This window comes from Macrosteles quadrilineatus, unplaced genomic scaffold (assembly GCF_028750875.1).
Source record: "Macrosteles quadrilineatus isolate MER2022 unplaced genomic scaffold, UCM_ALF_1.0 Scaffold_2__2_contigs__length_208266976, whole genome shotgun sequence".
In the NCBI taxonomy this organism is placed as follows: Eukaryota; Metazoa; Arthropoda; class Insecta; order Hemiptera; family Cicadellidae; genus Macrosteles; species Macrosteles quadrilineatus.
In genome coordinates, this window is record NW_026542595.1 from 196,285,335 (window position 1) to 196,309,910 (window position 24,576).

Genomic DNA, 24,576 nt, shown 5'->3' on the forward strand with positions numbered 1-24,576 from the left:
GCAATAAAGCAGGACTCAGTTTGATAAAATTTGCTTTTTTAAATTTACAGTATTCTATAGTATTACACATCTACCATAGCCATAATGTTCTACCACTTCACCTAAACAATAGAGAAAAATAAATTATCAACAATTTGCAAAATATCACAAATTATTCATGAAATGAAAAACAAACATAACTGTAAACAATCATACTTTGACAGTTTTCATTGCGAATCATAGTTTTTTGTTGCTGCTTAGTTCAAATTAGCTGTTTTCATAAATGCAAAATACCCCCGCCGCAGCAAACCTGCAGACTAAGCGAATTTCCATTTGACTCATTGGATTTACACTGAAATGTCTACTTAAAAATATAACATTTATTCCCGATTTAAATAGAATTAGTTTAAAAAGTACTTAGGTTTGCTGCATCAAGGAGGGTAAAACTGTTTTTTTTTTTATAAAATGTTAATAGTTAGTAAGAAATAAAAACATTTTCCAAATTTGATCAAAATATGTTCATAAACAAGCAAACTACAACAGTTTACTTATTCTCCATAAGAATAACATGGGAATTTTAAATTTACAATTTCTTGAAATTTTCTCCGTAACCATTGGGCGCATAATAACGCTTCAATATACTAAATTATTTGTTTTTTTAAGCTCTACAAAATGGTATAGAAAGAAATTGCAAAATTTTTTGTTTTTTGAGTCAAAAATGGGAAAAACCTATTTTTACCCCATAAAACCCCCCATAAACCCCCGTTCCCATGGTCCGATCATGCTGGATCGCGAACTCGTTCAAATAAACGTAGGTTTACACGTTTGTACCAAATTTAATCAAAATCGCTAAAAGTATAGTGCTGCACCCTGTTGGTAAATCTTATAACTTTTAATGCTTTTCCATATCATAGAACCAACTTTTTTAGTTGAAACAGCTGACTAAATTCTTTAATTCCCTTTAAATATGAATACTCATAAGGTTAACATGGGGAATTACAGAGCCACTGGGGCGGAGCCCGAAAGGATTTTTGAGATAAGAATATGCCTATATGTTAATCGGGAATGTTTAAGCTATCATCATGCCAAATTTCATCAGCCCAATCCGTCCAGTGGTTTATGCGTGATTGAACTTCAAACACACAAACAAACAAACACACAGACTTTCACTAATAAGTTAGTTGTATGGTTGATATAGTATTGTTTGAATACCTTGTCAACAATCCTGATACTATCAATATAGGTTAAATGTTTCATTGTAATGTATCCACTTCTGTCCGGGAAATACACTTAAGTGTATCCTAGACTAAGATGTTTGTAATTGTCAATACGTCAAAACTTGTAAGAGCCTCGTTGTTACTATTTGAACAATTGTACTATTGGAACTATATCCATCTTGGTCAATATTGCAAGTTTATGGCTAGTACAAGGCGTTGTTAGTATGTGATATAGTTTATAGAGTATAAAATGAACCATAATCTGAAATTAAACTTACAGTTTTTACTAATTGTTATGTATGCATCAAGGTTATAACTGTCATAGGGATGCATCTCACTTTGTTATTTATCTCACTTTGTTATTGTGTTTGTTGTTTGTTTGTTGTTTGTTGTAACAGTCATCTCACTTTGTTATCAAGGGTGATAACAAAGTGAGATGCTTTAAGTATTACGGACTAAGATCAGCAATTTCTTAGGCAAGGACCAATTTGTCAAAAGCCCTACTAGACTTTATTCACATGCAACTTTTATGTTTATGATAAGAAACAAATAAATTAAGTTTCAATAAAAAAATTCTAGACAGTTTTTGGCGGAGACACATATAAGTTCATCAAATTTACTACTAACTTATTTACAAATACATCATCAGTAGTTTCAAAAGCAGGAAGGAGGGTGATGCAATTTTGGTCAAAGTGCCATTTTTAAATACTTTGGTTAAAGAAATACATTTAATCCTCTTCAGTAGCTTCTTTGATAATTTAAACAGATAAGAAATATGTTTAAAGCTAGACTGTAGGGTATACAATTATTAAACAAACTATGTCTAACATGCTTATTTTAAATAGATAAATATTGCAATAAATTATAGGCCTACCAAAAAATTACCTTGTTATATTATTACAATGATGTTTTGAACTAAATCAGAATCAATATTTTACAGCTATCTCAATTATTGCTTATACATAAAAGGGGAACTTTAGAAATTAAGAATTTTTTTTTACCACCCAATCACTGAAGGGCTCTATGATGGACTAACTCTGCATTTTATTTATTTACTAACCCATAAAAAAACATCAATGTTATTACATTATTATACCTTATAAAACTAACTAGTTGGCTTAATTAGTTCTCACTCTTAAGATTATCAATCAGTTTACTTAGAGTAACTAAATTACACAATAGTAGTTTAAATGTATTTTCATCATTTAAAGATTAACTGTTCCAATTCACCAGAGAACCAAAGTTTATTGGGGTGGCTCAGTAATGATAGAGTCTGGCATAAAAAACATGAAAGGAAAGTTATTTGTGTAATGTGTAGGTATAATCACAAAGCAAACTATAGATGTTGTTTGTGTTAATGGTGGAGAGGAGTTCTCATGAAATTGTTTGTGTTGCAAACACTATTGTAGGCTACCTTTGGTACTCGTAAAAGAGGAACAGCATCAAACATATTCAGGAAGATTAGATGTACTGTTAAATAAAAGAAGAGCATCACTAGTTTGCAGACATCGGAAATTTATATTTGCCTTTTCTTTTTCAGAAAAACTTTAGGTGTTAAAAAATAATATAACAATAAGTTATAGTTTCGTAACACCTAAAATTAGAGGTTCTGAGGTAAATGGACACAAGTTACCAATTATAAAGATGATTACAATTATGAAAATTCAAGTGGAAAAACAAGTTTCAAATTTACCGTGTACAATAAAGCTGGGAAATTCCAAATTAATTAGAGTCTGTAAATATGCTGCGACAGAAATACATTTGAAATGACATTGTTTAACTGCTACAACCCTAAATTATCACACCAATTTAAAACCTGTCCAAGATAAATGAAGTATTAATTAAAACGGCAAAATAACTTTTCATCATTGTTTGCCAGTTGAACTTAAAGTGTTTGCATTGCCATCGATCTCTGAGGCTGTGGGAAACAGGAGTTTAACCGTTCTCAGTTTGTTCTGTTGGCATTCGTTCTTTGTTCTGTTCTCTAAAGCTTTTGTGGTATTCCCGTCTCTTGTTCACAGGATTTCTGTTACAATTGTCAATAATTGTAATTTATATTATACATAGGCTAACTTAACTTTGACTAAAGATTCTGATGCAATAATCTTTAAAACGAAGCTAGACAAATATATTTTAATAGTTAGCTGTGTACTCATTGTTGTCTTAATTAAAAACAAAGTCAATAAAACCAAAAACTGCAGGATAAACAAATTAATTGCAAAACAATCCTTGCCACGGCATAGATTCTCATTGCCTAGCCCATTTTCTAATTAATTTAATTTTTACTATGGTTTCAGTTAAAATGGGGTTTACTGTAATCCTCTATGAATATTTCATTTAAACTTAATATTCAAGCTCGATATCAATGGTTTTAAGTTACCTATCTATTAGTATCTTTTCCACTAAATGGCGACTAGTTTCAATATTAAAATCTCATCTCTAGGCTATTCAAATTTTATATCACTCAAATTGAGAGTGTCAGTGAACACACTAACATGAACAGAAAACCAAAACACAAAGAGACAAAAGGACATTACTGCACCGATTAAGTGTATTTATTCAAAGCAATTCTTCAAAATTCTTTCCATTCTTCTTTAATTAATAGCCAATGTGACAAAACTATCCATATATTTTACCATCCTGGAAATAAGTAAAGTATATGTATAAACTTTATTAAATAGTGTCCGAAGACATATCCAATTTTATTTGTAAAATTACATGTATTCTTTAAAAAACTAAGTTTACAAAAGAAAAAAAATAAACCCAGCATATCGTTGGTTGTTATATGCAATTGACAAAAACATTGTAAATGAGCTAAGGAAGAACTTCAATGTCAAATACTACAATAGTGGTTATATTATCAATCAGCATAATTTGCATAGAAGGAAAGAGAGCTATACGCTACAGATGATGCCTTGGGAATTTAGACTAGTTTATAAAATCTGAAGAATATGCTAGAACAAGAAGTCCAATCAACGTTTTATGTATGGTTTTATTCTTTCAATGGGGTATCTATAATAAGCACAACGAAATATTTACAGAAAATCAAAACGAGAAAGAAATTCCAATCACATGATTTACAGCGCGGGGTGAAAATATAGAAGTTTGCACAATAGATATTTTTGGTCGAATTTTCTACCACGGGATGACCTCTAGTTTTTATCATATGTTGCAAGCTAACTTTTGTAATTGCTTAATGTTTGAGTTATCAATTATTACTTGTATTGGAGGTGTAATACTAAAATTTGTTCAAAATTTATCAAGTTATAAAGCTAAAATTATCACAAGACTGAATAATTAGATATTATTTAATCTTTCCATTATTTGTCTCAATCAGAAATTATTTCAGAATTACCTTTCACCAGAGCTTATCTCTAGTTTTGAATTATGTTTAGTCAACCAATATTGAATGTAAAATTTTTGTTTGCATTACTCGTACTCTTTTTAAAACGTTTTTATTAGGTCGCTTTCTTGTCCGCTACAAATTTTGCAACCGATTTTATACTAACTTCCCGATGAGCTAGGGACTTGAAACTTGAAACATATCTCACAAATTGAAGACAATGCAATATTATACAATTTAATTTTCATATTTCCCTTGGGCTACGCCCCATGGGCTTGTTTTTATTAAATCAATTTCTTGAAAATTTTGATACTTCCGGATGAGCTAGAGACTTGAAATTTGAAACATAGCTCACAAATGGATGACATTGCAATATTATATAATTTAATTTTCATATTTCCTTTCGGGCTACGCCCCATGGGCTTGTTTTTATTAGCTCGCTTTCCTACAAATTTTGATATCAATTTTAAACGATGTTCCCGATAAGCTAGAGACTTGAAATTTGAAACATAGCTCACAAAGGCATGACAATGCGATATTATATCATTTAATTTTCATATTTCCCTTGGGCTACGCCCCATGGGCTTCCAAATTTTTCATGTTTACATTTTTGAAGAATGTAAATAAATATATCAATTAATGTAAGTCAGCTGTAAATACTTAAATTTGACAGTTCAAAGAGCAGAGGTTAAGAGGTACAGGTTATGCTCCCAAGAGATTCTTTATACAAATATTTCAAAATATAGATAAACAATCTGATTGCAGATATAAAGATGTTTCTTAATAATGTAAATTGTTATTTATTTAATGTTCTATAAAGTAAACAATAAATTAAATAGATTGATATATTTATAGTTAGTAGGTAGGCCATACATTCAATCTAATACATAATTATATGAAAAGAAACTCAAATAAACCTTAGATTTCCCACATGCCTTTGTCTTAATCTGATATAGATGCTTGAAATATATTTAACATCCTCACGCATTAAAAAACTTAAAAAATAGAAAATAATTTATTAATAAAAAACTTTTATAAACAAAACTTTTTAAACGCCCTAAAAAGTAGAAAATAATTTACAAATAATTTATAAATATGTTGAGAGAGTATAAATACTTGTACGATTTAAAACTAAAAACGTGGGGTGCATGCAATAGATAGTTTACCTTCACCTACTGAACTAATGTATTATTATCAATTAATTGCATGCACCCAACGTTTTTCGTTTTAAATCGTACAAGTATTTATACTCTCTCAACATATTTATAAATTATTTGTAAATTATTTTCTACTTTTTAGGGCGTTTAAAAACGTTTTGTTTAAAAAAGTTTTTTATTAATAAATTATTTTTCATTTAAAATACTAAAATACTCTACTCTGATAGATTTAACCAACTTGAGATTCCAACCTTAAGATATGTCAAAACCTTCATGTTGTGGTTATATTAAAAAGTAACAGTTAGGACTTTGACAAAGGTAACTTAACCTTTATGTGATACAATTTTCGGCCTATTGTTTGGAAAGTAAAAACTGCAGTTACAGAACCAAAAATGACTGCCTTTTTAAAATTTAATACCTCAGGTTAAGTGATTTTTTTTTAACTTAACTTTTATTCATTATTTGCAATTTGAAGCGAGAACAACCAGTCCTCTGATTCTTCTGAAAACATTACAAAATTTGTCTCCATACATTTAGTAGGAAATAGTTTCATGTTTTGCTCTTACCTTATTTTGTTCATGTGCTAGAACTTTTTGTATGAATCACCCTGTATTATTTAATTGTGAACTAACAGTGAAGTAAACAGTTTTGCTGTAGATTGTACTTCAGCTTGTTAACCTTTAGGTATCTAAAGTATCCTAATGACAAACAAAGATTTATTCTAAACTTACTTCATTGCAGGTTTTGTTACATCACAAAATGAGTTCGTTCACTTTGCTTGATTGAAAGCTTATATAACTTTGTCAGTCTGTTTTTGTTTTTAAGTCGGATTATTGAGAACAACTGCCACACCATTATCATCGTTTCCATTTTTAGAATATTAATTCTGGAAACTTAATAGTTTGCTTCCATTTTTAGTAACTCTGCAGTTTTTTTATTGAGGTAAAACTGTTCTGTAAAAGTTATGTTTGATAATACCTAATGAAAAGCAATATAACATTTTTTAATTTTAAATAAAAAGTAAAATGTGAAGTTAATTAAATCATTTATTAAATTATTGACAATAATCTGGTTTCTCACTTTAAATCACCCTACATAAATGTGGTAAATCCTCAATACTTTTAATAATTGGTAATGCAATTCCCTAGCATTTTTTAGAGTATTTGAGATTATACTCGTACGATTCATATAGAGATTAATGCATGCTACTTGCCAGTGTTTAATAACCCTAAGGCAAATAAAGTATTACATTTTAAATTATATAAAAAACATCAAATCCCCTAACTGTCGCCTCAAAAGTTAATTAGGCCTACATCCAAACTCGCCTATTTCAAAATTCAGGAAGTAAGAATGTATTTTAATTGAAGAATTTTTACATTAACTGAGGATTTTAATCCTAGAGATTAATTAATGAAATTAGAATGTCAGTCACTGTACATAGAAACCCCACAGTTGAAATGAAAGTACTGTATTGCAAATAAAAAATGAGTGTTAAATAAAAAAAACTTCAATTAAAATAGAAACAAGTGTTTACTAAACAAACAAAAAACTGCCAATAATTTTAAATACCGTATGTTTTCCAACTTCATTCTCTTGTCTAAAGATAGTAGAAAATGTACTGTTTTAAGTTTTTACTTCTTTTCAGTTATTTATTTAAATTGTTTACTGTTTTCTAACATACTAAAATAAACAATCCACTAACCATCAATTAGCATAGTGCAGATCTGACTGACCTGTATACAATGTTATCGCTATATATTGCAATTGTTGTATGTATGTACAAAATGAATAAATACATTTTTAATTTAGTAACAAACTCACTAAAAAATCAAATAATTAACTGTTTCTGTTTGGTAAAAGAAAACGAGGGCCAATGAATTACAGGCAGCATTTAATTTTCCTCTTACGGTTGCTTAATTTGTTGTGTAGTCTGTAGAGGTAGACCTTTGGTAGGTTTTTTAGGCAAATTCCCGAGGCTTAAGTTGAGACTAAAATGATTTCAAACTATCATTATATTTGTTTTATACTGTTGAATATTTTATGGCAAACAGACAGAAGTAAGTAATGTACATTATGGAGGTTTCCAAACTATAGAGGGTCAAATCAGTGAGGTTCTACTTTAGTTTCATAGCAGGCCTAAACTTCCGGAAAATGATGTTTTATGCTGTTCCTCTTATCCAAATACCAAAGAAGCCCAACACTAGTGTTTATTGAGCGGTTCAATGCAAACAATTTCATGAGAACTCCTCTCCACCATTAACACAAACAACATCTGCGCTTTGTGATTATACATACGCATTACACAAAGTACTTTCCTTTGATGTTTTTTACACTGGACTCTATCATTACTGTTCCACTACAATAAACTTTGGTTCTCAAGTAAATTGGATCAGTTCGCTGTATGATAAAACTACTTAAAAAAATATTGCATTCATAAAATTGTTTAATAAAATAGAAAGAAAATTGAGAAAATCTTATTTTGTGATTCATTTACAGCAGGTAGTTGTAGTGGGTGCTTTTTTAAATATTTATTGTTAGTATGGCTTATGTTCTGATGAAAAGTTTCTTAAAATTCAAGTCTGTTATTTGTACAATTTAATTCTTTTTTTTAAATATATGGTAGCCGTTACCCTTTTTATTTTTTGGAAGAATAAATATTTTTGTAGAAATAGTTATTCTAGTTAGGTAGTGTTTACCTATGTAGGGTAGAATGGTATGAAACATAATCACAAGTCCTAAAATCACCAATGCACTTGGCAAAATTCATCACACATTTATTAATTTATTAATCTGTGATGGAAAATTCATCTGGTAACTTTAATTAATTTTATGTAACATATTGGTTTTATTAATTTACCATTAGCCAGCCTGCATCTTCAAACAAAGTAAACACATTTTTGATCATTTTGGTATCCAATTTTTAGGACATTTATTTTTAGCATTGTAAATATGGAAACTTTTGTCTCTCTGTAACTTTCCAATCACTGAACAACTGTGTTATAAAAAACAGCTACTATCAAATAGTGTATGCCATTACAATTTCTTACAATCCTTTAAGCATTTATAGGGTAAATATGTATTGAAGATTATCAATCACATGACCTTATGTCAATATTGTTCATAAACTTTAACATTCACCGGTCATAATAACTATTTTTAGCTAAACTTTTGCCCCCAGTTAAGTTATTACATTTTACTAAACTAAGTATTTTTTAACAAATATTTTTCTGTAGTGTATTATTTAACTCTATCGGCGCCTTAAAGCTGCAATTTATTGATATATAGGTACACTTTTAAACTTCCGTCAACTTAGGTTTTGTGATTAAAATATTTATGGAACTTTCACACTAGACTTTATTACAAATGACCTCTTATTGGTACTGATATTCCTAGTAAATTATGCAACAGTTTAATATTAGATCTGGTTAATCTCAAATCTTCAATCTAGCCAATAAAAGAGCAAACTGCTACATAATTAGAAATCTTTCCTAAACACCTTCTTTATTATCATGGCACACTGATAAGAAAACTGACTATAAATAATCATATTTTATGCCACACCAGTTATTTTAGCAGTAAAAACTATAAAAAAATAGATCTCTAATGATCTTTTTAGCAGGGTTGTCTGCTTGATTTCAAAATTTAATTGTTTTACTTTACAATGTAAATAAAGGAACAAATCCTAAAAAAAATACTTAAATACTTTTTAATGAAATGGCGACCATACAAAGTAGGTATTTTAAGCCAAGTATGAATGGAGATGAGTGTAGGATGAGTGGCGCAATCTTGTAGTCTTGTTAGTGACTAAGGCCGGCATTTCTTAGACACAGCTGTTAATTAATAGCCCATACAGCTAATGGCAACTAAGGGACCTACAGTTTATAGTGGAATCCGAACCACATTTTTGTCTTGGTATATACGAGTTGGTCTAATTATCAGGATAGTACTGCGGATAGTCGTAATAAAAATAATTAATACATAATAAGAAGAAAAATAACTTTACAATCCTTAGCCGTTGAAAATGTATTTTCATATTATAATTGCATTTTAAGAAATATTTATTAAATAGGCGACAATATTAATTTTTTTTATTTTAAAAAAATAAAAAAAAAACACCCTATTAATTGCCATTTTTAATTATTTGCCCACTAAATTTAATAACGTATCCAGAAGGGTTTTTAAAAGTTGTTCCAATATTTTTAAGATTACTAAATGATCAAGGAAAGATAACATTTATCCTGTGAACATAATTAAACATAAACATAAACAATCCAAGATGACCTTTAAGTTTAGAAGCTGGCCTAAGGATATGTCTTAGATGGGATAGCTTAGTAATCCTTGGGTAATCATTGCTAGAGTCCATCTATAACATTAGCACAGACACTAGAGTAATATGCAATATTACTCAGTGATAATAGTGTTGCATTTAAATGTAAAGTACTTGGTGTTTTTGAACTAAATTAAATATATAGGGCTCAAATAAATTAGTCATAGAAGAAAATTAGATGAATTTCCAAAGGCAAATATATGGTAGTAGTACATGAACCTTAAGGTATCTAGTATTTGAACAATTATTACAAAATGCTCTTGCCTATGAATAAATTCAAAGGCATGTATGTATTACCTTAATTTACACCCTGAAACTTTAAGACAGCGTTTTAAACATGCACTGGAAGGTTTCAAACTTAACTCAAATCATAAATCGTTTAGAGCTCTGGCCTCTCCCTAACCCTCAAGGATATTTTATATGTTGCCATTTAAATGTTATGAAAATGATTTTTTGTTAGATCGAAAATGGTTTCAAGGGAAAGTTGAGAATGTTACAATGTTTAAACTTGGTTTGTTTTGAAATTGTTATTGTTTTTTTTTCACTGTCACACAGGTAATTAATACAAATTAGATAGTATATTTGGTAAAAAATGTGTTTAGTTTTAATTTTCCCATGAGATAATTAATTACATAAATTATGTAAAGTTCTATCATAAGCATTGGTGTACCAATAGTTTTTGTAATTTAAAGATTTTTATGATATGTCATGGCATGTACTTAAGTACATGTAATGTATGTACACCCACCAAATGTTATTTTTATTTGTAAATTTAGCAAACTATATAAATCACCCAACACTCTTGAAATTTTCTCATTTTGAGATTTCATCACTGTGGTACAGGCTTTCTGAGACATAATTAGAATTAAGTCCTTGTTAAGTCCTTAGTCAGTGTTGTATTACACTACAGTGTAAGGGAAAGGCCCGGTCCTTGAAATACAACACCTTTAGTAGTTTAAGCACGGCTCATATATCCTTATCACTAATATGTAGATTGATTAATAAAATCCTGCTCCAGCCGAAACATTAGTTCCAAAAATGTGCAGTTTTCGAACGAGATGTGAAATTAAACCACACATATATAACTTTTTAATGTTATACATTTGATACATAAATCAAATTCCAACGAGATAGCTATGTTTTAATTAATTTGTAATATATTTATGTACTGTGAAATTTATTGTGTAATGTGTATTTAATTTATGTATTATTAATTAGAAGTTTCCGTTGGTGTTTGATTTTATTTCTGTGTGAACTTAATTTAAGGTTTGTAAATTACTGATGAGAAATACTGAATATTAATGCCTCATTAAACTTATTTTCTTGTTTTGATATTTCATTTGAGACTAATAACGGAAAATCAAAATTGTTTAACTGTCTGTATGAACTTATAAATATAAAGTGTTAATCAGAAAAGAGTAGTAACATAGGGGACTGTTTTGAAAAGTATTAAAAATTAGGATTTAATTAACAGAACAAATCATTGAAATGATGGGTTGAAACAAAATATTTCCCAAATTAGTATTACTGTAGTTGAAAATCTTTTACAGTATGTAGGGGAAAACGTAGGCTAAAACAAACTGCCATAAAACCATTAGCATATATTAAACATTTTCAAAACCAAACCACAAAGTTATTATTTATTTATATTATATAGATAAGTTACTGTAAACAATTATTTTTGAGAATTTCCCATAGGGAATAAGCTATTACCGTGAGTCTTATGGTAAGATGAGACCTAGACCCAGGGCTGATATACTTTTTGTTTTGATGCCCCCAGAGGCAAAAATACCACCCGTTAAAATTCATATAAAATATGAATATGTGTGTGTTAACACAATAACTCTAGCAATAATCATCCGATTTTGATTAAATTTGGTACAAGCGTATAAATCTATGTTTATTCAAACAAGTTCGCAAACCAGAATGATCAGACTATGGGAAGAGGGGCTTATGGTAGGTTTTATGGGGTAAACAATGGGTTTTCACATTTTTGACCTTAAAAACATAAAATATGGAAATTTATTTTCAAACCAATTTGTAGAGTGAAATGTATAATTAAATTTAAATTTGTAGAGCTTAAAAATACAAATAATTTATATATTGAAGTATTTAGCACAGTTATTGGTTAGAGAGAAAATTCAAAAATTGTAAATTTAAAATTACAATAGGCCTACCTTGTTATTCTTATGAAAAATAAGTACTCTTGTAGTTCCCTTGTTTATGAATATATTTTGATCAAACTTCTCAAATTTATTTATTTAGAACTAAGCTATTAATGTTTTACTAAAGAAACATACTTTATTACCCACCGTGTAGCAGCAAACCTAGGTACTAGATTTAAGTGAAAATCACACATACAATTGGAAATTTGCTTAGTATGCAGGTTTGCTGAGGTGGGGGTATTTTATTTTACTATATCTTTTATGATATTTATCACATTTTACTTTTAACTGTCAGGCTAGTTTTATAAGTGTTTGGATTAAATATTTTTTTAAACAGCATTTCTACCAGTTTGTCTAAACTTAATAGACAAAATAACTATTTTGTGAAAATAAATAATTGACCAATGTAAATTAGATTTAAAATAATAAATCAAAACATACTAAAAACCAGACCCAATTTCAGATTTTTTCATACTTTCTGTAATAAGATGTACAAAATACATCTTTAAAACATATTATTGACAACTATTTACTCATTTAACTACTGCCATAGACAATTCTTAATTAAAGGGGGGGCATGTTCAAATCTGAACAAACAAGATTCATAAAATAAAAACCAATAAAAAACAAGCCTTCATCAAACCTACATGTAGATAACACACCATTTAAAACACCTTGCTGTTCTTAAGGAGTATGTAGAATGAGAATGATAGATCATGTTAATATTTGGGAAATACATTTGATCATCCACCTCCAATGGTCCTGAAACTTACAAAATTTTCATATTCCTATTTTCCAATTCGCCTTGGAGAATTACCATTAGTAGATTGTCAAATATTGTTAGGTGTAAAATGTTTATTACCTTGTCAATAATGTTCTTATGGAAATACAAAAAATCTATGTGAAAAACCTCTTATTTAAATAAATAAATAATTCTTTATTGTCACATCAACGTTTTGAATCATAAGTACAGCTAAAAAACAGATGATATTTTCAAGATTATTACTAACTTAACCTAATGTACAACAATATGTCTTATGCATTAAAAAATGTTTTAAAACAAGTTGCCAAAATTGGTTAAACGATAACGGAAAAAATAAGTTTCTATGTCATATAAAATAAAAGTCATATTGATTGGTTAGTTCCATTGAGGTAATTAACACTGTAATATGTTTTACTTATCAGAAAATCTGCAATTTTGTTAAGAGAATTAATTTGGTTTAACAAGTTGTAGCCTATCATAGGGCTAACATTGGCTTAGTTTGGAGTTAACAAAGCAGAAAGCAATCAGATAATAAATTGGAAAAAAATTGGCCATGGTCCTAATTGTTTGTTTGGCTATTTTAACCCAAACAATTTAATATTGTTGATCTTAAACTGTTGATGTTAACATTGTTGATGTTGTAACTTGATGAAATAAAATATCTATCTCTGCATTATGACATTTCAAAAACTTGAATACTATACTAAATTATAAATTTTTTTTTCAAGATATCTCAAAAGTTGTATCCTGTTTTTAAACAGTTTTAAATTATTGAAAAAATTTACTGTGATTACCGACACATTTAAAGTTTCACATTTATTTTGCTCTATTGGGATTTTTTTTTACACCAAAACCCCGTCAACGGTTTTATAGTTAGAACCACTCATACAACATTAAACTCTTACCTCGTGATGAATGTTGGACGTTGTTCGCTTTAGAGGGGAGACGTTACGTTATATAGACCACCCCACCACCCTCTCCCACCACAGACACATCTCTGTACGTTCATACGTTCATTCATACAGACAATGAATGAAACCCCACATAACAGATCTGTGTATTCATTAATCTTCGCTAAGCTTGAGCTTTGAAAATCAGTGAGCTGAAATACATTTAAACTTTTTAAATTGCTGATTCACAGATTCGTTAATAAAATTTTTGTCATTAAAGCAAGTATGATTTAATGGGTGGGAAGATAGTGATGTACTTATCCTTTTACATTATTCTGTGTAGATAGTACCCATTTTTGACTACACTGTTATAAAAAAATCTGTTTCTGTTTGCCCAATTCATACATCAACCACAGCTCATAGAAAATTAACGTTTCCTAAGTTTTTGTACCATTGAATAAACAATCAGCTGATTTTATCTTGATTTTTACTTCCTTTCTCCTACTCATTTAGTCTCACATTTGCTCACTCATCAGACTTATCAGGCTTGTGTTTTATTCTAATGCATTTTTGCAATTGAAATCAAAACTAGGTTTTTAGTTGACAATTTGAGTGTAAACAGAAATGTACATTACCTTTAGTTTTTGCATCATGATGATAAGTTTGTTCATAACTCAAAAGCGCTTTTTTGACATTTGCTATAGGCGAAGCCTTGCATGTGAAACTTACTTACATGTTTGCTTTCCCTCACAGTTGAACTTTGGCGTTCTATTTAGTGTTAGTTCAGATCAGGGAAACAACCAATTTTAAAAACTGATTAAAACAATGTCTTATTTGAAGTGCATAGTAAAAAAGGATACCAAGAGGCATGATCATATAATAAATTTTCAATAGAGGTGTTCAGGAAAGGGAAGGACAACTTTAATCAGAGTAGGGTGACGGAAAAAATGATTGGGCCTACGGGCGCCAAACTGCTAAATCCGGCCCTGGATACCGTGTTGACAACAAAGATCTGTATGGTTTAAGCAATGGGTGGTTAAAAGGTAGCAGAATAAGAAGGTGACCACTGTATAAGGAGTTGTAATATGTTTCTCATAATTAAATTAAATCTACATTATTTTATTACATTATTATTTTGAAACAAGTATATTTTATGTCATACTGCAGGAAAAACAGTAGTTTTTAAGGAATGCGTTGCGGGTCTAAAGTGGCTTTTTTTCTCTCTAGGGAGTAAAAATCATTTTTGGTCCCTAGGGAGTAAAAATCAGCTGTTGTAAAAAGTTGTAAATTTTGGTTGTGGCAATCATAATGATCGAAATTATTTGTCGATTGATTTATTAGTTAAAATGTACCTACTGTAACACAATCGTAATAGGTGAAATGATTGAATCCCTTACAAAATAGCTGCTTATTTGCATAAACAGAATTGAAAACAAGCTGGAAGTAATTTTGAGAGGTTATCTTTACATAAAAATAATTTTGTTTTCTACCTTAGTTTTTTTAATTAATGATGCAATATGACGAAAAATATAGTTCACTCACGGGTAAAAAGTGTCTTTTTAATCTTAGCAAAATGTCCTACTTAGCCTCTAAGAAAAATTTTTAATATTGTGGGAATACAACATTTTATAGATTTAAGTGGTATAGATTACGTTTATTTTTAAATGCTAGGAACTTTCACATGTTAGCCAAAAAAAAATTTTCAAAAGCTATAAATGGTGATACAAAAGGAAATATAGTGGTTTGTGGGTGTAAGGACTCCTGTTAGTAACATATTTGTCAAAGGCGGAACAGAGTAAAAACATGTGCTTCCCACTCCCTTCTCACCTTTTACGTGTCAAGTAATTGAATTTTACCATTGGTTTTTGTAATGGTTAGTAGAAATGTAGATCGGTTAATTTTATCAAGTTAATATTTGTGTGATCTTTTATGCATCAAATACTAAAGTCCTTTAACTTTGAAAATTTTAATTTTTAATTTATTGTCTGTGTTAATTTTTAAATGGATCTCTACTATTATATAGCAGAAACCTTATAATATAGTACTGTAGAAAATTTCTCGATACCAAAAATCTCTTAACTATAAAGCCCCGTTCACACTGGGCAAGTTTACATTACATTTAGATTGTGCAACAATGAAAACAGCTGATTGTAATCATTAAAATGAACTGTAACAAAACACCAGCTGCGTAGTGGGTAAAAGTTGAACAAATCAAGAGAAAGGGATAGTAAATTTAGAGCTAGTTAAAATCAGCTCTTGCTTTAAACTAGAGCTTGGGTGACAACTACTTTCTGTGATTTCAGCTGTTATCGAAAATAGCTACTTTCGCTAGCGGGTGATGAAAACTTATTTGTAGCAGTTAAAACTAACATATTTTACTAAACCTTCAGTAATACAAAATGTTTATGAAATAATTGTGAAGTTTAGTTGTAAAAAAAGACACACATTTTTCTATCACCTGACATATTGAAGATTATTTGACGTGGTAAATAGTATTATACATAACAAATACACATCATATAGCCACCATTTGTTGCCCAGCATGCATCTGCTGAAAGTGTCATCTGTGATACTTTCACTCAGATGAGTGGATTTCAACATGTTACATGACTTTACAAAACTATATTCCAGAAGGTTTTTAGAGAGAATCTTACAGTTGTCAACCTGCCAAAGGTCCAATGGCCAACCAAGTTAAAAAAAATAAGATCATTCATTTATAGCGATCAAAACAGATGTTCCAACAAATAAATACCAGATACCTGTATGGTGAAGAGGTAATCCTAGGGGTATACCCTCTAGGGTCTTTCCCTTGAGTTATTTTGATTTTACTTGTTGCGTAAATTTTTGCCAATAATGTACAATTTGTTTCCATTCATCTCGAGCTTGAATCTTGAAGCTCTCTTTTGAAAAAAAAAATTGCTATGGCCCACAGATATCTCAGTAACATTTGCCTGTATTGTGCACCTGAGCAACTTAAAGGTTACAGTTCTTGCCTTATGAACAGCCTTAAAATATGCACAATGTTTTGTTGGCATTGTTTGTTATATTTAAAGTTAATGTAATGAACCCTTTAACCATAAAATGTAGTACCTTCAAGATTCCTTACACACTTACAGGTTAGCTTTAATTAGAGTCGTGATTGGACAGTATAGCGAGTGCATTAGCTTTTAGGCTCAGATCCTTTGCTTGGGCTCCTAGTGTAATATGGTTGTGGAATATCAAGCAACCAAGCCTGTAGATGGATCAGTAAGACTTTTCAAATTGAGTAGGCATAATCAAGATTTATCATGTAGACTTACTTCATTTGAAAATCTGAAAACAAGCATAATGAATGATCAAATGTCATAATTCAACCAATTGGTATGTATTTAAAAATATAAATCTCAAATGTTCCAATGAATATAATCTAGTAAAAGATTTAATAAATATTTTAACTTAGTTTAAAGTTCTTTTTAAGGAACCTTGACATTATTACCTGTTTATCCAACACTGTTGGTTTGAAATAGATGCATAGTGTTAAAAATAGGTATGTTGAGTAAAATATACAATCATCAGTACTTAATCCACAGTTAGATTTTATTCTTTTTATTAAAGAGTAAATCCTGGGGATCGAGCTGGTCTAGTGGTATAGCACGGGGCTTCAGAGCCTAAGGTACTGGGTTCAAATCCTGCCAACCACAAATGGACTTTATCTATTTGCTAATGCTTGACCCTCTAGGACTAGCCTGAAGTAATGTGTGAAACAGTTTCAGGATAGAACCTAGCATCCTAGGATGTGATGGAGGCACAAAAAAATGAATAAAGAGTAAATCCATGGTACATCATATGACATTATCGTCTTTAAACTAAACAATTGAATAAAACACACATTGATAAAAAAATTATTTAAATGTTCAAGTTGTATTAAAGGTGTTTCACAATGATAAGGTATTCTCTGATTTTAAGTACGGTACATTAAAAAAAGTTAAGTGCTTTAAATTGTTTAGCCTATTGGTATTTTTTTCTTCAAAGTAATGTCTTGTTTCCTAGCTTTTAAGAGTTTTCCTGTTGCTCTAACATAAATTTCTGTTCTCTTCCTCAAATCAAGATTTCTAGTAGAAGAGTGTGTTATCGCTATTTTATATACATGTTATGTAAAAGTATGTAATGTATAAGGATTTGTCATAATTTTATTTGTGAAATATTATTTTTAACTGGAATTATATATTTGTTATTCATTTTGTTCCAAATTTATAGTAACAGGTATTATACAAATTATTGAGCATTTGGGTATAAACACATAAAACCTCCTATTTCTCTAGGAAAGATCTATTTAAATGAGAGCCAAGTTAATCAAGGAGAATATTACATTTAATGAGAATTAACTGCCAACATACGGTAAATAATATAAGATTTCCCCCCAAAATATAACATGGGAAGTCTTTTTATTGGCTTTGAAGTGAAATCAAATGATCTTGGTTTGGAGAGTAACTGATTTATAATGTCTACAGTTTTCAACAATAAACATGAATAATAAATTACATACTTCAAGACCATTCTTACTTAATATCTGTTGCTTAGGTCAATAATTGTTGACTCATATAATAAAAATATTAATTGAAAAAAATATCTTGAGGGTTAATTGCACCACAACTATTTCATTAGATAATCGTGGTCACACTTGTTCATGTTCCACCTGGATTTTATTTTTAATACTGCACTTCAATTGACATACAATTTTGTAATTTTGTCCGTGAAGAAATAAAAAGAGTAGGCCTACAATATGATGAATTTGCGTGTCAAGATAGTTGATGGGCTAATCTCATTGTTCACTGTAATGTCAAAGCATACTATGCGTCAACCTCACTGATTGAAATCTGTTTGTTAACCAACATTCCGTTGGCTAGAGGATATAAACTGATTGATCAAGTTACAAATTGACAAAATTTCTGTATTTTCCAAAAAAACATTTCAAATATTTGTGTGCACTGTGTCAAAGATGTCATACAAATTGAGGAATTAATTTAAACTCGGTTGTTACAGAAATTATTTTTTACTGTAAGGCTATGGCAGTAGCCTATATTTTACATGATTGCCTATTGGGAGCTTAACTGTGTGGGATAACTTGACACTTGACAAATGAATCAGTGCTAACTTAAAATAGAGAGCATTGTTTTTGTGATAACCAATGTTTCTTAAATTGTTCTTGTGACTTTGTTTTTATAGAGAAAAAATATCATAATATATATATTATAGCTATAGTAGAATCCATTTCAATAGAGAAGAAGGAAAATGACATCAAAACCTAGTCTATAATCCTTCAAATTTACTAGACCCTTTGTCAGGATTTTCTGTTGTTGAGGAGGTTATCCTTAAAATGATGAGATAGGAGTCGTTGAACCATAGTGTCCTTTGTGTTGGCCAAAAACTAACGTCTATCAATTTTATTTAAACTCACATTAAACTAACTGATGTGTATCAGTCTTAAATAAATAAGGCTTTGTTGGCTCCTCATCATGTTGATTTGTTGAATTTATAGCGTCTTTTAAAACATAAATGATAAAAAAGTAGTAAGTTGTAAAATCATCTTAATAAACGTGTGAAACATCTGTCTAGATCTCTACTAACGTTACTCCTCTATTTATTAGATTAAAAAGCTAAGATGACAAGAGGGTTTTAGCTAGTCCAGCTCGAATGATGTCCAGCAAATTGTGTGCATGAGTGCATGAATCAGATTGTTATATGAAGGCACAAACCTTTATTTTGATGAATCAAGAAAAAATGGGAAAATATTAAAACACATTCTGAAATTTTTAAAAATGACCAGTTATAATTATATACAACACAAATCATGTGTCATGCGTTCATGTGCTGTTTAAATGCTTCGTTGATTTTTCATTCGGGTAAAAACACCTCAATAGCTTATTACTCGGATTTGAACAGTTGCCTCACATGAAACTTAAAATAAGCCACACTTTTAGCTTCTGTATACATTATGTTTCAATTTATGTTGAACCGACTATAGGTAGATATTAGTGATAAACATACCATGAGAAGTGACTAGAATATTCGCTTCTTAGTGTCGAACGTGTTCTACTCGGTGGACGAGTTTATGGACCATAGGGGATAAACACGCATTGGCTGAAGTTGGTTTTACCATGACAACACAAAATAAATAACACTCTGGCTGTATATTTTTGTTATGTTGTATTTTCATGGTTTATTTTGTTTTATTGTGCCCTTTTCTTTTATTTTGTATATGTTGACGCATGCTATGCAATCTTTGTATTGTCTGAAGCAATAAAGAATATTTGATCAATTTTCTTACGCGAAATGATAGCTAGTGTTAAAAACGCACGTAAGGAATAAATTATAGATTTTTACACAATCTTCAACTTAACATTAAAAATTTCATATTTTAAGGCTTTCAGAAAGTAAAGAAATCTTGTTGAAACAATGTTTACTTGGTAAAAGAATATATCTGTACATTCCTCTCAGAATCAAAGTTAGTGCAAACACAAGTGTAAAGCTAATGTTTGTTTCTTTAGTTTTAATAAGCTGGTGCTTATCATGGTTGTGGGCGGATGTGTTATCAAAGCAGAGTTTTACTTTACACAATAAAGCTGAAAAGTTTATTGTTATTGTAGCTTACACAGCAAAACTACAATTAAATGTCCTTTGTCTGGTACACAATCAAACATATAAAAACTATAGATTTTTTCTCATGAAAGATTTTGGTTTGATCACCATAACAGTTTTGCGTTTCATTGATCATTGTGATGGATTGGAAGTTTCAAATTGTTTAATTTAGTCAACTATTAAAGGATTGAACTAGGATTGAAGAGGAGGGAGGAGGGGTACTAACCTGTGCATAAAGTAGAATTTTAAAAGGAATTTTTCTATCTTTTTCTTCTTTTGAAATTGAAGGTAATATTTTATTTCGATAGTCATATCTCCTCTCTATATTTGGAAAGTGCTAACAATGAACGGCTGTTACAACTCCTTTGTTAACATTTTCCTTATTCCGTAACCGACATGATTACTTATACATGTCCTTTAATACAACATTAAAGCAGTCATTTATAAACATTACATAGTTTCTCTTAGTTGAGTATACTAGTTTTAACCCGTTGATTGTAAAGAGAACTTTTGGTTAGTTTTGGCTAGTTACTTTACACCACTTTGGCTAGAATCACATTGTACTTTAATGTACATAATTGCATATAACCATTGACTTTTATAGTCAAAGATATAACATAACATATAAATAAAATTCTAATTCATGACTTACTGTAAAATCTTTTTTATTTTGAAATTTGTTTTTCCTAAGAAGATTTTTTACATTGGATGAGGAAAAATCAATAGAGCTATTTTTAATCTAATTAAAAAATACAATAATCACTTATTTCAAGTAAGGCACATTTTGGTTATTTTTTTCTGGAAACTTCAAATACATTCTAGAACCGCATTAGCAATATGTTAACATTTTGCAGTCCTTACCAGTCTGGAGTCTGTGTTGCCTTACAATAACTATAAGCATGGGTGTCCATCTCTTTTTATGGGTGGGGCTGGGGGTACGGAGTAACCCTAATGAAGAGGGAGCCAGGAAAGTGTAATATTTAGCTACAAAGAGGTTGATGCCAATTTATTTTTTTAATGCACAACTATTTTTTTACAATTTGACAACTAACTGCTATGACGACAGGCACCTTAGGTGTTGTACCCCATTTTGATGCCTCCATTCATCTCTATCTATTGTCTCTTAATAGTTTTTCTTTCCAGTCTCCTGTTCCACTTGGTCCAAAGACCTCAGCTTTGTTCTTCCCAGGGTCTTCTGCCTCCTGGCTTTGATAAGAAACCTTTCTTTTCTTAAAATGGTTTACAATACCTGCATATAGTAATCCTTTGTTGCTGATTTAGGCAACTAGTTTCGGTTCTTGTTTTGAACCATCTTCAGGCCTCAAGGTGTCAAGTGATCACTTCATTCAAAGGTCGTTAACAGAGTTCAATAAATAAAACATATACAAAACACGATACACGGAACAGACACACATTACAAAAAACACGAAGGGACATTGACAATCGATCGTGACCGGGCTGAGGTAAAGTCTAGACTGGTGGTCAAAGTGTCTGTGACAATGACTCTGTCTTTTTATCACTTCTTATACCCATTTTAAGTATAATACAGTAATCCGGAGGCTAAACAACTATTTTAAAACTTTCTTTTCTCTTGACATGTACTGCCCTGCCCATCTCATCCTTATACTGTACTCTGTACCTCGACTAAAATATCCGAGTCTTCAAATACCTCAGTTTCCAATAGTGATTCAACCTCCATTGTCCATCCTCATACGTTGGTCTACACACTGTTGGACCACAAATTTTCTCAATATTTTATTTTCAAACACAATAATATAATCATCTTTACTGTTTTTTAACTGAGAGTAAAATTTTCTGACCTATGAAGGAGAACTGGTTTTATAGTAGTTAATATGTTTTAACTTCCGCGTATATTTTATTAGTAGAGTAAACTCTGATGACATTACGCTTGAACTTAACAAGTATCATTATGATAGCTGCTGAATAGAAATTTACCAATTAATCAATAAAAGATTGATTACTCTGAATATTCTAGATCATCTAAGTCTATTACTTTATTACAACATTTATTACTAAATAAAGTAGGTATTCTACAGTTTATTTCCTTGCACTTCCAAAGGTGAAGGCGGGTAATAAAAATGTCTGACAGGCTGTGCGGTTTAATTTGCGATGAGAACACTTTACCTCTAATATTTTAAAATTACACGACCCTTATTATTGTTTGCCTTTTATCCTGGCAGAAAGAGTACAAGATGGGATTAATTTAGATGGAGTAAGAACTTAATCTAATCTTCTTGTATAGTTATTAAATTTTTAAATTAAATTAAATTTATTTAATTTAATATTTTCATATAGGTTAATTGTATTTTTTTTAATGTCTTGTTTATGACTCAAAAGCTATACAAGACTATACCAAGAGGAATGTGTTGTCTGTTATTTTTACTCATTCCTCTTGTGTGTATTTTAATTTTGAAAATATTGCTGGTTTTATACAGTAATGGTTTGAAACAGGTGAATTTTAAAATTTAATTCTCTTTGGAAAGAGTTGTAAAAGTGTAACCTTTAAGTGCAATAGTCGATGGTGTAACTGGACAGACTTATTAATCAAACCGTTACTGGAAAATAGTTAAAAGACTTGTGTAATTAAAAATATATGTAAAACTTGTGGGTAAGAAAGTTTTACTTTACAGAGCTGTGCCTTACTGCAATTTAAAGGTATGATTGAAATATAAAGTGGAAGTAGGAGAGGGGCAAAGATTGCTTCAAAGACAAAGGAAAATTATTTTCTGCACGTTTGTCTATTTTAGGTAAATGCATACAGTACTGAAGGGATTAGGGGAAATGCTACACAAATGTCATTGATCCGTCTTATACTTGGATTTAGCATGTTCATTTGTTTGACCCTGTATTTAAAGAACCCCATTATTCTCTTTGGCGTCCTCACTCCCGGGGAGGAACAGGAAAGCAACAAATAATGCATGGAAAACCTCATACTGAGCAACAACTTGTGTTTCAAATTATATAATTTTACTACTGTTTTCAGGGAGGTACGTGGGAAGTAGACCTATCAAGCTACGTAAGAGTATGTGGAGAAACAGAAGCCTAGACATTGTGCGGAAAAAGGATAAGGAAAAAGCAGCTCTCATAGGATTACTAACTGGTCGAACATAATCTAAGTCATCATTTTTGTACATATTAGGAATAAATTATATTTTGTACGTATGTTGTGTATATCATTATAACTAATGCAGAATTTCTTTATTAGAGTTAGTAAAAAAAAACGATGATGATTAAATTATCAGTTTAAATAACGATTAGATGAGAAAATATCCCAAAAAAGGTACTGTCACAAAATCAAACTCTAAACTAAGAATAAATTCAATGGGTTACTGTCTGATTATTGTGGTATCATTTTATCACAGCATGAAAATTCTGTGAAAATACGAGCTCACCTCGTTAACAGCTTGACATTCTTTTCAAAATACTTGCTTAACTTTTCACAGCAGGAAACTGCTGTAATATTACTACAATAGATCGAACAGGTAGGTAATTTAATGCTCTAAAAGTTTTGACATTCTATAGTCAAGACTATAGAGAAGTCAAATCCAGTTCGTCCTCAATCTAAAGTGCAACGAAACCGAGCTATAATTGGCAAAGCCAAACAAACTGGACCTCTTGTTGTGGCACAGAGGAAATCCTGGGTGTTTTTATCAAGATTTGACCCATGTGTGAAACCTGAAAGCCTAGTTGAGTATATAAGGAACTTGTGTCCTATTGAACACTCTCAAATCCAGTGTGAACAACTTCCCACTAAGTACCAGGGTTACTCTTCTTTTAAGGTAGGTGTACCTTCTGACTCTATTGACAAGCTGTTGGATAGCAATCTCTGGCCTGAGGGAATACTTATATGTAAATTTTTGACTCCTAGAACTAATAGTCACAGGACCAGTACTAGGCCTAACCTTGAACAACATGATAGGCCTAGGCCTACTTCTAAGACTTCTGATGGTCCAAAAAACGGGACGTAAGCCCCAACCCACATTGTCTTGGGGCGGAAAAAAACTGTGATATTAGTTTTAGGTTTGATTTCTTAAATATTAGGTCTATTTTTAACAAGATAGAAGACCTTGAAGTTTTGTTACATAATGAGAACCCT

General features: G+C 30.4%; 1 protein-coding gene across 1 annotated transcript in view; it reads left to right on the forward strand.

Moving 5' to 3' along the window:
• The window catches only part of LOC128987168 (RNA-binding protein 42-like), a 48,777-nt gene extending 25,135 nt beyond the window's left edge, over positions 1-23,642 (forward strand). The window contains exon 6 of the mRNA XM_054407905.1: positions 23,464-23,642. Coding sequence (XP_054263880.1) covers positions 23,464-23,591 — 128 coding nt within the window. The 3' untranslated portion in view covers positions 23,592-23,642. The remainder of the gene's footprint in view (positions 1-23,463) is intronic.
• The last annotated feature ends 934 nt before the right edge of the window (positions 23,643-24,576 follow it).